The sequence below is a fragment of the Mya arenaria genome, chromosome 8 (genome assembly GCF_026914265.1).
Source record: "Mya arenaria isolate MELC-2E11 chromosome 8, ASM2691426v1".
Taxonomy (NCBI): domain Eukaryota; kingdom Metazoa; phylum Mollusca; class Bivalvia; order Myida; family Myidae; genus Mya; species Mya arenaria.
The window spans coordinates 7,563,456-7,576,004 of record NC_069129.1 but is presented as its reverse complement, the minus strand read 5'-3'; the positions used below and the strand labels follow the sequence as shown (position 1 = coordinate 7,576,004).

Below are 12,549 nucleotides of genomic sequence, written 5' to 3'. Positions count from 1 at the left end.
TATGCTAAATCATTACTTTGTATAATATACAATTGATTAGAAGTACACATTCTTTTGTTTCAATGTGCTTTATCATTGCGTAATGTTTAATAGAGAATAACACAATCATTATAGTGTTCCATTATGCTCAGCCATTGCCTAATGAATAATAGAAAACTACACAATCATTATAGTGTTCCATTATGCTCAGGCATTGCCTTATGAATAATAGAGAACTACACAATCATTATAGTGTTCCATTATGCTCAGCCATTGCCTAATGTATAATAGAAAACTACACAATCATTATAGTGTTCCATTATGCTCAGGCATTGCCTAATGAATAATAGAAAACTACACAATCATTATAGTGTTCCATTATGCTCAGCCATTGCCTAATGAATAATAGAAAACTACACAATCATTATAGTGTTCCATTATGCTCAGCCATTGCCTAATGTATAATAGAAAACTACACAATCATTATAGTGTTCCATTATGCTCAGGCATTGCCTAATGAATAATAGAAAACTACACAATCATTATAGTGTTCCATTATGCTCAGCCATTGCCTAATGAATAATAGAAAACTACACAATCATTATAGTGTTCCATTATGCTCAGGCATTGTCTTATGAATAATAGAGAACTACACAATCATTATAGTGTTCCATTATGCTCAGCCATTGCCTAATGTATAATAGAGAACTACACAATCATTATAGTGTTCCATTATGCTCAGCCATTGCCTAATGTATAATAGAGAACTACACAGTCATTATAGTGTTCCATTATGCTCAGCCATTGCCTAATGTATAATAGAGAACTACACAATCATTATAGTGTTCCATTATACTCTGTCATTGCCTAATGTATAATAGAGAACTACACAATCATTATAATGTTCCATTATGCTCTGTCATTGATGTATAATAGAGAACTACACAATCATTATAGTGTTCCATTATGCTCTGTCATTGCCTAATGTATAATAGAGAACTACACAATCATTATAGTGTTCCATTATACTCTGTCATTGCCTAATGTATAATAGAGAACTACACAATCATTATAGTGTTCCATTATGCTCAGCCATTGCCTAATGTATAATAGAGAACTACACAATCATTATAGTGTTCCTGGATTGTGCTCTGTCATTGCCTAATGTATAAAAGAGTATTACAGTATCATTATAGTGTTCCATCAGTAATGTATGATAGAGTATTATAATATCATAATAGTGTTCCATTATGCTCTGTCATTGCCTAATGTACAGTATCATTATAATGTTCCATTATGCTCGAGCATTGCTTAATGTATAATAGAGTATTACAGTATCATTATAATGTTCCATTATGCTGTGTCATTGCCTAATGTATAATAGAGTATTACAGTATCATTATAATGTTCCATTATGCTCTTCCATTGCCTAATGTATAATAGAGTATTACAGTATCATTATAATGTTCCATTATGCTTGAGCATTGCTTAATGTATAATAGAGTATTACAGTATCATTATAATGTTCCATTATGCTCTTCCATTGCCTAATGTATAATAGAGTATTACAGTATCATTATAATGTTCCATTATGCTGTGTCATTGCCTAATGTATAATAGAGTATTACAGTATCATTATAATGTTCCATTATGCTGTGTCATTGCCTAATGTATAATAGAGTATTACAGTATCATAATAATGTTCCATAATGCTGTGTCATTGCCTAATGTATAATAGAGTATTACACTATCATTATAATGTTCCATTATGCTCTTCCATTGCCTAATGTATAATAGAGTATTACAGTATCATTATAATGTTCCATTATGCTTTGTCATTGACTAATGTATAATAGAGTATTACACTATCATTATAATGTTCCATTATGCTCTTCCATTGCCTAATGTATAATAGAGTATTACAGTATCATTATAATGTTCCATTATGCTGTGTCATTGCCTAATGTATAATAGAGTATTACAGTATCATTATAATGTTTCATTATGCTCTATCATTGCCTAATGTATAATAGAGTATTACAGTATCATTATAATGTTCCATTATGCTGTGTCATTGCCTAATGTATAATAGAGTATTACAGTATCATTATAATGTTTCATTATGCTCTATCATTGCCTAATGTATTATAGAGTATTACAGTATCATTATAATGTTCCATTATGCTCTGTCATTGCCTAATGTATTATAGAGTATTACAGTATCATTATAATGTTCCATTATGCTCTGTCATTGCCTAATGTATAATAGAGTATTACAGTATCATTATAATGTTCCATTATGCTCAGCCATTGCCTAATGTATTATAGAGTATTACAGTATCATTATAATGTTCCATTATGCTCTGTCATTGCCTAATGTATTATAGAGTATTACAGTATCATTATAATGTTCCATTATGCTCTGTCATTGCCTAATGTATAATAGAGTATTACAGTATCATTATAATGTTCCATTATGCTCTGTCATTGCCTAATGTATAATAGAGTATTACAGTATCATTATGATGTTCCATTATGCTCTGTCATTGCCTAATGTATTATAGAGTATTACAGTATCATTATAATGTTCCATTATGCTCTGTCATTGCCTAATGTATAATAGAGTATTACAGTATCATTATAATGTTCCATTATGCTCTGTCATTGCCTAATGTATTATAGAGTATTACAGTATCATTATAATGTTCCATTATGCTCTGTCATTGCCTAATGTATAATAGAGTATTACAGTATCATTATAATGTTCCATTATGCTCTGTCATTGCCTAATGTATAATAGAGTATTACAGTATCATTATGATGTTCCATTATGCTCTGTCATTGCCTAATGTATTATAGAGTATTACAGTATCATTATAATGTTCCATTATGCTCTGTCATTGCCTAATGTATAATAGAGTATTACAGTATCATTATAATGTTCCATTATGCTCTGTCATTGCCTAATGTATTATAGAGTATTACAGTATCATTATAATGTTCCATTATGCTCTGTCATTGCCTAATGTATAATAGAGTATTACAGTATCATTATAATGTTCCATTATGCTCTGTCATTGCCTAATGTATAATAGAGTATTACAGTATCATTATGATGTTCCATTATGCTCTGTCATTGCCTAATGTATTATAGAGTATTACAGTATCATTATAATGTTCCATTATGCTCTGTCATTGCCTAATGTATTACACATTATGGTGTTACATTCAATGCTTAATCGTTGCTTAAATTAATGTTTTATACATTAGAGTTTCACCTTATAGAACAGTTTGTTGCTTTACATAAGAAGTAGTGTGTGTTTAATGGTACAATTATTATCATAACTTATTTCTTAATTCCTTAAGTATGGAAGAATATCAGATAAGGTAACATTTCAATACATTCTCTTCTGGGCATTTTTGTTCTTTGACCTTTTGCACGTTATAGCCTCACCATCTATTTCACCAAATGGGTTAGTTTTCCTGCATTGATGATTCTCGGCATTTATAATATGCAAGTTTGAAACCAAGTCGTAATTTCCCAATCCATCCCCGAAAAAAGATAACCGTTTAGTCACAAATGTATTAAAAAAATTGTATAAAACAGGCTAAGTTTTAGTTTAGTCAAAGTTATCCAAATTTGAAATAGATTGGTTATATATATATATCCATCAATACCAGGAACTTCTAACCAATCAAATTGTTTTAAAGAGTCAATTAGCCAAAATATATTAACCTTTGGACAACATTAAAGTTTTATAAAAAAATTGCTGCTGATTCCCAATTTCTTCGTCAAGAATAAAAGCGTTATATTCACAAAATGAACGAAAATAACCTTAAAAAAGTATGTTCCTGGAGGACTTGGTTGAAGACAATGGTATGGTGGCACTTTCTTTGCTGTTCTTGACTGCAACATTTTCAGCTATCCGTCCTCTCGACTTTCTGTGTAGTGCAAATTTGAAGCTGAATAAATGTAATTCAAATACAGAATTAATATAAACTTAGTCTAGATGACGACAAGCTGTATAGTAAAGAATAGGTTGCTGACCTTAGGTCTTCAAATTTGTTTGGATGAGGGTGTATATAAAGTATTTCTGTATCTAAAGACATTTCTTTTTGGTGCTAGTCCATTTAGCCATAGTTATTATGTATAAAAATTTACATTAAAAAAATAAAAATATAATTTAGTATTAAACTACTATCGAATCATCAAAATAGTCTTGTGTGTATCTTGTAAATATTATAGAATAACTCTGCTTAATGTGTATTTAAAAATGTTTCTAGCTAATCTCCATATTTAAAATTATACTTGTACTCATCAAGAATCATCCTAAGTCTCATCCTAAATCTCATCCTAAGTCTCATCTGAAGTCTCATCCTTTATCGCATCCTAAGTCTCATCCTTAGTCTAATCCTTAACCGCATCATAAGTCTCATCTTTAGTCTCATTCTTAGTCTCATCCTTGAGTCTCATCCTTTAGTCTCATCCTAAGTCTTGTCCTAAGTCTCATTCTCAATCTCATCCAAAGACTCATTCTTAGTCTTATCCTTAATCTCATCCTAAGTCTTATCCTTAATCTCATTCTTAGTCTCATCTGTAATCTCATCCTTAGTCTCATCCTTAATCTCATTCTAAATCTCATCCTAAGTCTCATCCTTAATTTCATCCTTAGTCTCATCCTTAATCTCATCCTAAGTCTCATCCGTGTGTTGTACATAGTGTGAACCTGTGTTTATGTGTATATTTCCTCAATGTTTTAGTACGGAAAAACAACACAAAAGGTAAATGGTATTCCTAGGACTGGACCCTTTTGCTCTAACTCAATGAATTTATTCATACAATCAATAAACTGTCTTGGTATATTAACACATCAAACATATTAACAGAATGTTTATCTGAAGGTTGCTTTTGTTAACAGGATCACAAGCATGTCAAGCAACATGTTAAACAACAACGGCATAACAAAATAAAAAGATTGTTTCAAGTTTTCTTACCTATCGGTACCCTAGGATCTTTTTCTGCCCGACCCAAACTTATTTATTGCTACCAAATTTGTTCAGACTATTAAATTTTTCTCCTTTTGGGACATCTTTTTGGTAATTTCTTGCTTCGGAAAGAAGTTTTAATGTATTTTTTAAGAGCACTGAGACTAGTTAACAATAATCCAGACTCAATGGTTCTGGTTTTAAGTCTAACAATGATATTCAGACAAAACTTTACTTAAGACTAAAATAATTAAATACTTGATTTCTTTTTGCTCTATGGAATGGTAGGACTTGGTGTTTGGTACTTCTGGTATTCGGCATAAGAACATGGTGAATGTATTGGTAGGGAATTGAAAATGTAAGGTATCCGATTGGAAAATACACATGAATTTGGATGCCTGATGAGCAAATAAGGTTAAAAAAAAAAAATCGTGAAAGTATCGATGTGTTAAATTTATTCCCTTTTGTATTAAGTGAGGAAATTGATCTTAGAAATTTGCAGAATATGTTGTTTTGCATTCAAAATAAGCTGAAAAGATAACATTTTTTTGGAATCACCAGCCATGACATCAATATTAGAAAAAAACAAACATTATGGTCAATAAATCCCGAAAACAAAATATTCATAAACTTTACTATTGTCATGGGGTACCTAATTATAGCATTTTCTGTGTCTTCTCTAAAAGTATTGCCTGCTTCTTTTGTATTTGTGTATACTTTTCAATATAAGGAAAGGGGAAATTATGACATTAATTTTGTGGACACTGGTATTTTCTATTTTAATCATTTGAACTTCCATTTTGTAGTGGTATGACAATGATGGTATCTTACTTAGAGGCCGTGAATTTTTAATTGATAACATAGGATTGGTTGATTAAACAGTGATAACAATAAATGTACTTATATCTAAACTGATATTCAGATATACATTGTCTAAGTTACAACGAAGAAAAACTTTTTTTAAAAACAGTTTTTAATTAATATAGTGAGTTTCACAGCATGAATTTAATAATTAACTTGTGATCTGATATATTCAGCCCTTTATTCAAAAGGTTTCATTCTGTGCTCCTTATAAAAAGGACATGCCTCAAAATGATATGATTAATAAATACAAGTTGTTGTTGTACCATTTCATTTGTTTGTGTATTGAGTATATGGACTGATCAATACAAATTAACATTATATGCAATATGATTTGTTAAAGGTTTCTTTTTTATCATATACCATGTTCATATATGAAGAAATATCAGAATTGGTTTTAGAGCAGATAATATTACATTAAGTATTGCTTTAGATACTTGTTATTGACATAGCAGTTTTTAAACTACCCATTTTTTTCTGTTTTCTCAGACAGATGATAAACTACGGCGACATCTAGCGGAGGCCATAGCACGTTGCTGCAACTGGGGTAACAACCGGGTCGCGTTTGGTCGTGAAGGTGCAGTCGCCCCTCTGGTGCGGTACCTCAAGTCGAGCGATGAGAATGTCCACAGATCCACTGCCAGGGCTTTGTTCCAGTTGTCAAAACACCCGGAAAATTGTATCACAATGCACGAAGCTGGTGTGGTCCAGGTAAGCGGAGGTTTTGTGATACTTGTTAGATATTTTTACATAGGTATATTTTACATACTGACGCAACAATAGGGTAACTTTTATTTACATTACCCATCAATAATTTGTAAATATTATTGATCTGCTTCCTTACTCTCTTGTTGCAAGTCAGGTAAAAAAAAACACAACGCGTTGTCAAGACTTTTTACTCAATTTCGGGATATCATTGACTATTTTTATGTCAAAAATGTAAGATTGGGGATAAATCATGTTTCTTCTATGGTTTGGAAACATATAAAAGCTCCTGGCAAAAACGTGGATTCACGTTAAGTTTTAACTGTATTTATTTTACAACAAACTTTGGATACAAAAATAAATTAGCTTGAACTTAAGTCACTAGCGTTGGCATAATGTTTCTGATGAGTGTGGTCTGATTTTGTGAAGACACTCACCTCCCTGACTTTAGTGACCACCAATTTAACTCCAATTGCCCCAAGGCTGGGTACCAACCCCAGGTCACCTTAGTGAAAATCTAGTGAGCTGAACATTGCGCTACTGGACAACCTGTGGTCACTTTAATGATAAATGGTCAAACATATTACCATTCAACCATAGAATACAACTGAACAAAGCGAAACTGTTGATAATAAAAATGGACAAATGTATTCATTAACACCCACAAACTCACTTAGCTCTGTGAAAGCTCCATTATGATTATGATTTTTCTTTTTGCATAATAAATATTGCAAAATATTGAAAAATAATTATAAATAATATTTCAAAATAACAAATATTCCAACTACTGCATTTCATTAACCTGTTATGACATATTTCAGATTTAATTTATAGAAGTTATTGTGGGTTTTTTTATCAGGAGTTCATTTAACTTATAATATTGTATCTTGCTGTTATATACAATATTTGTAATTTGCCTTAAGCTACTGCTTGTTGCAAAGTTTAATATTGTTTTCAAAAACTAATTAGCAAATACATGTACCTTGCATTTGTTAAATAAATTGTTATCTTGTGTCCTTTCAGCCTCTTATGAAAATGGTCGGTTCGAATGATGAAGAATTACAGGAAGCTGCAGCAGGATGCATAGGAAACATTCGACGACTTGCTCTAGCCAATGAGAAGGCGCGATATTCTTAGTCAACCAATGGGATGACACCATCAATTTGAATACACCAAAGAGACATTATTAAACATTTACAACTGACTTATTCAAGTGTTTCGCTACATACATAAAAAGGAATAAATAGAAAATATTACGGTGTATGTTTCATGTTTATAGCAATTTAATTTAAACAAATGGTGTTGTAAAATAAAGATCTCATTTTTGTGAACCAACAAGCAGTTGTGTAACCAAGTATTCAAAGTGTCCATCAATTTCCATCCAAATATTGCAATATGTTAAATATGCACATTTTATTTAATATCTTCGAATTTATGTAGGAGTGTGTTTCAGAATTTTAGTTACCAGTATTCATTTTAGTATATATTTCATGATTTTACAACTGTGATATTTTTTCCCGATAGAGTTCTTTATACAAGCAATGTGATTGTTCAAATTATACTATACCTAATTTTGTTGAAGAATAAAACAATGAAACAGTAAAAGTTGAACTTTTTTTACCGACTTGATAGTAATCATGTCTTTTATGGACTGATATGTCTTTGACAACCAGACAATATCTGCAGAAGAATTTTGTGAAATGAATGTATTGCCAGATTTGAGCCCCCATTCTGAATGTAAAATGCTAAAAGGGCCAAAAGCATAATTAGTTTTGAGACTGAGGGAGGATTATTAGCTTAAAATCTATAATTCCAAAAAAATGAATATGACGCCTGCTGGGAACACCCACTTTAAAATGGAAAATGATAAAACAATAATCAACTGAGTGGAATTGATATCACTAGAGTGGTATGTTTCACTACTGAACGTCACGAGGAATATTATAATATTTCAAATATAACTCCAAAGAGAATTTCGTTTAATATCACTCAAACTTATTTAAACATCGCTCTTAAGTTTGATGAAGTTTTGGGAATAAAGGATTGAGTCATAAGAGTATATAAGATGAATTCGGTCCAAGTTCGAAAAAAAAAAAAAAATGGGCTGTAATGGGCCATAACTCCAAAGAGTTGATAATGGGATCTGGCTCTTGCTCGAACTAAGTTTAGATTTCATGCAGATACACATTGTACCAAAGTTTTGTAAAGATTAGATGCAAAATGCCCAAGTTTGAGGGCGGAGTCAGTGAATTTTGTTACATTTAAACAATTCAAGGGCAATAACTTTTGGAGTTACTAGTATGATCTGGCTGTTGATCAAACTCAGTGATACAGCCGAACTCTTGTTAGCTGGAACTTCCAGGGATGACAACAATACTTCAAGCCTCGTGAAATTCGAGCCAAGCGGAATGCTTACATTCAGTAGAAAAAAATCTTTCCTATATAATTATTCAGTTTGAGGAAATGAAGACAAGCGAGTTCGAGCCATGGGGTTTTGACTGTATTACAGTATGCCAATAAACATATATTGTAACCAAGTTTGGTGAAGATTAGTAACAAATGCTCCAGCTACAAAGTCGTCGTGAACCTTAAATTGTCCAAGTGAACATAGTAAAAAGAATATGCATTAAATACACCAAACAATACCTTAACAGGGTAAAATGAGCTATAGTTTTCTTTAGGTGGACCACCAAACCTTCTTAAATTAAAAGCCCATATTGTTTGTTTGTTGGGGAAATAACCGTCTCCGTGGCCTTGTGGTTAAGCGTCCGCCTACGGAGCGGGAGGTCGTGGGTTCGATCCCGGGCCGCGTCATACCGAAAGATGTTAAAAGCTGGTACAAGTAGCTCCCTTGCCTGGCGCTCGGCATTTAAAGGGTAGTGCTTGGGAAAGTGGTGTACTCAGTACTGGTCCTACCCAGGAAAGTTGTATCCCGTGTATCGGTGCTTTACACCGAGCACGTTAAAGAACCAAGAGGTCTCTTCGCAAAGAGCTAGGGTATCGCACCCGGATTTCTTGTATCTCACTCTGTTTCTTCAAGTCTTCCAATGTCTGGATTTGACTGCGAATTGCTGTCACTTCTATCTCATGTCACTTATGGCATTCAAACACAATTTAAGTCGTGATGGCGTCACGGCGGGGTCAAGCCATAATGCAGCCAATGGGCGCGGGCAGACCTTGATAAACTCAAATAAAACAAAATTGTTGGGGAAAGGTACAGACAATTCATCAAAGTGTTGCGCCCAAATTTTATGCTCCATCTAACATCAAGTCCTGGATTCGCCTTCGTCTTGTCACAAAAAAACAGGGCATAAATTTCAAATCTGATATTCGACAACCTGTTAACATGTCAAAGCATTCAAATAAAAGATTGATCTATTTGGTTTTTACAACCACATCAAAAAATAGTTTGGATTTATTTTTTTTGCCCAAAAAAGGTCTTATTTAAACATTGTCAATTTTACATTGAACACAATGATGGTCTCCTGGGAACGCAAAAATGGTCTCCTGGGTGAGAAAAGATAGGGATAGAATGGGCGTTACAATCTTTTTCCAATCTAAACATTTATTGCTGTTGAAGAGGGATAGAAACCTTGGGCATCTTAAAATTTCTAATAGTTTTTCGTGAAAACCAACTTTACAACATAACATGTATCATAATGATAGATGAAAAGAGAGATTATTATCTGGATGCCATGGGCATCTTAAAATTTGTTGTTGGTTTTACTTGAAAATCAACTTTTCAATATAATTTGGATGCCTTGGGCATTTAATAATTTTTCATTTTTTTCTTGAGAACCAACTTACTTTAGAATAAACATTTTTTTAAAGACGAAAAGCAAGGGAGATACATTGTTTTCTTTTTGATTTGTTTGTTAAAAACCAAGTTTTTTTCAATATCAGATATAGAGATAGATATCATGGTTGCCTTTTAATTAGTTTTGCTTTCTGTTAAAAAACAAGTTTTTTTTTTAATATCACATTTTTCATAGATAAAATGAAGGGAGATAGATATCATAGGTGTCTTATAATTAGTTTCAGTTTCTTGATAACAAAGTTTCTTCAATATAAACATTTTATCATAGATAAAAAGAGAGCTATACCATGTATTGGTATTTTTCTCGAGATTTCAGTCCTGGTATTGGGGCGCACACCGCTATCTCAGATCATAGTTATACGTACATGTATATATGGTATTGTCAAAGGTCGGTAGCCCTACTTTGATCACTATGTGTAAATTGGACTTTGAAAGCGTATTCTGTCATCTGTTTGATTGTGTCATGGGTTGAACATAATCAGTTTTAAACATTCCCTGAATACAATCTATAACCTCCTACAGAAAGCAACGAAATCAATACCATTTCAATGTTATTATTTTTAAAGTCCCATGTTTTTACTTGGGAAACCGATAAACATATTAAAACAGCATGAGCTTGCAACATGAGCAAAGTATGTCTTGACAGAGCTTACAAAGTGGTCAACTGGTCGAGGATAAAACTGAGATTATAAGTATCTTCCATGGCCGAGAGTGTAAGATAGGTTCATTCCGACCCGAGCGTAGGGTGTTTTGCGGAAACGAGGTTTACCGAGTTTCCGCAAAACACCTTGCGCGAGGGTGGGGATGAACCTATCTTACACAAGCGATATGGTAGATGCTTTTTCTCCCACCTCAGTTAAACAAAATTAAGTAAAAATGTGTTAAATGAAGTTCCATACGGGCATTTTATTTTCGCCCGTGGGCAAGATAAGAATTTCTAGCATGGTTAAATTAATGGATCTACTTATCTGAGGTGAGAGAAAAAACTCTCTTTTTAGGAAAAACTCAGAAACCTCCACCCATTTGTCATCCCGATTTACAGGATAGATGTCGGGCCTGAGGCGACATCACCCATAATCTCCTTAACAATGATGTAAAGAAAACATATCAATTTACATGATTTATGTATACGTGTGGCATCGAGTTGTACAAGTATAATATTACATGGCTTTGTTCTTTGTAGACAAGTGAATACAAAATTGATAATTTATATGATGATCTTACATAATATAGCAAACTTTCACCATAAATATGTTCTTGTAAAGTTTTACAATCAATTAAATCAATGTTAACGTATCGGTTCCCTTAAGCTGAATGCCTTTATATTCGTATGCGCACGAATCATTCGTGCTTATAAAAGCCACCTGGCATTTATAACACTATAAATAAGGGGTAATCATTTTCTTTAATTCGTTTGACTCAAACATAGAAAATTATATTTATCTGTCTTGGGTCAAGACAATCATATAAAAATTCTCAAACATACCACAATGCTGGCTGAATACACAGATTAAATCTAGCTTGTGTATGTTTTCCATGCAGGTATTTAGTAGTGAAGTGCAAGTGATGTAATCGTGCAAACAATGACAGACAGGAAAAATAGTATGGTCTGGAGTGAAATCTGCATTTTATTGGGCTATATTGTTTTATTTACATTCCCATTGTGGTAAAGCATTTGCATACATATTGCAAAACTTGATATTCTTTATGGAATAGCAGAAGTCTTTGTTGTTTAATTACACCAATAGGATTTATTTGCATCTTTTTTTCCTAATCGGAAGGCTGAGCAAATATCTTTGACAAGATTGATATTATTGCTGTAAATCTAGCTTTCATGCTGCAATTTTCCAATCAATTTGTTCCATTCGCTAAAATGGATCACATTACGAGCATCACTAGATTGAAAGCTAGTTCCGCTGTGGTCAATAACGTTCCATGCTAGATGGTCCCATAGCTTGCATTCTACATGTACAGGTTTAAGTAATAGTTAAATGACATGAATTAAAATCTTAATGATAAAGAATTGTTGGAGTGAGTGTAGCAAACAAGCCCTTCTTAATCATTAAAATCTTAATTCAGGTCATCTAACTGACATAGAATACAACCACACTGGCTGACACATTGTCACTGCAAAATCTGATGCAGGGATTGTGTTTCAGATGAGTGGCAGTGGGCGAACCTTTAAACACACACTAAAGTTG

General features: G+C 32.7%; 1 protein-coding gene across 5 annotated transcripts in view; it reads left to right on the top strand.

The window, feature by feature from the left end:
* The window catches only part of LOC128243933 (outer dynein arm-docking complex subunit 2-like), a 28,094-nt gene extending 19,969 nt beyond the window's left edge, over window positions 1–8,125 (top strand). For 2 of the 5 annotated variants that reach the window (XM_052961947.1, XM_052961946.1), the window contains 4 exons: window positions 3,346–3,366; window positions 4,741–4,761; window positions 6,316–6,537; window positions 7,555–8,125. In XM_052961947.1, the coding sequence (XP_052817907.1) occupies window positions 3,346–3,366; window positions 4,741–4,761; window positions 6,316–6,537; window positions 7,555–7,668 (378 nt within the window). In that variant the 3' untranslated portion in view covers window positions 7,669–8,125. The remainder of the gene's footprint in view (window positions 1–3,345; window positions 3,367–4,740; window positions 4,762–6,315; window positions 6,538–7,554) is intronic. The other 3 variants (XM_052961950.1, XM_052961949.1, XM_052961951.1) reach the window with 3 other exon arrangements.
* The last annotated feature ends 4,424 nt before the right edge of the window (window positions 8,126–12,549 follow it).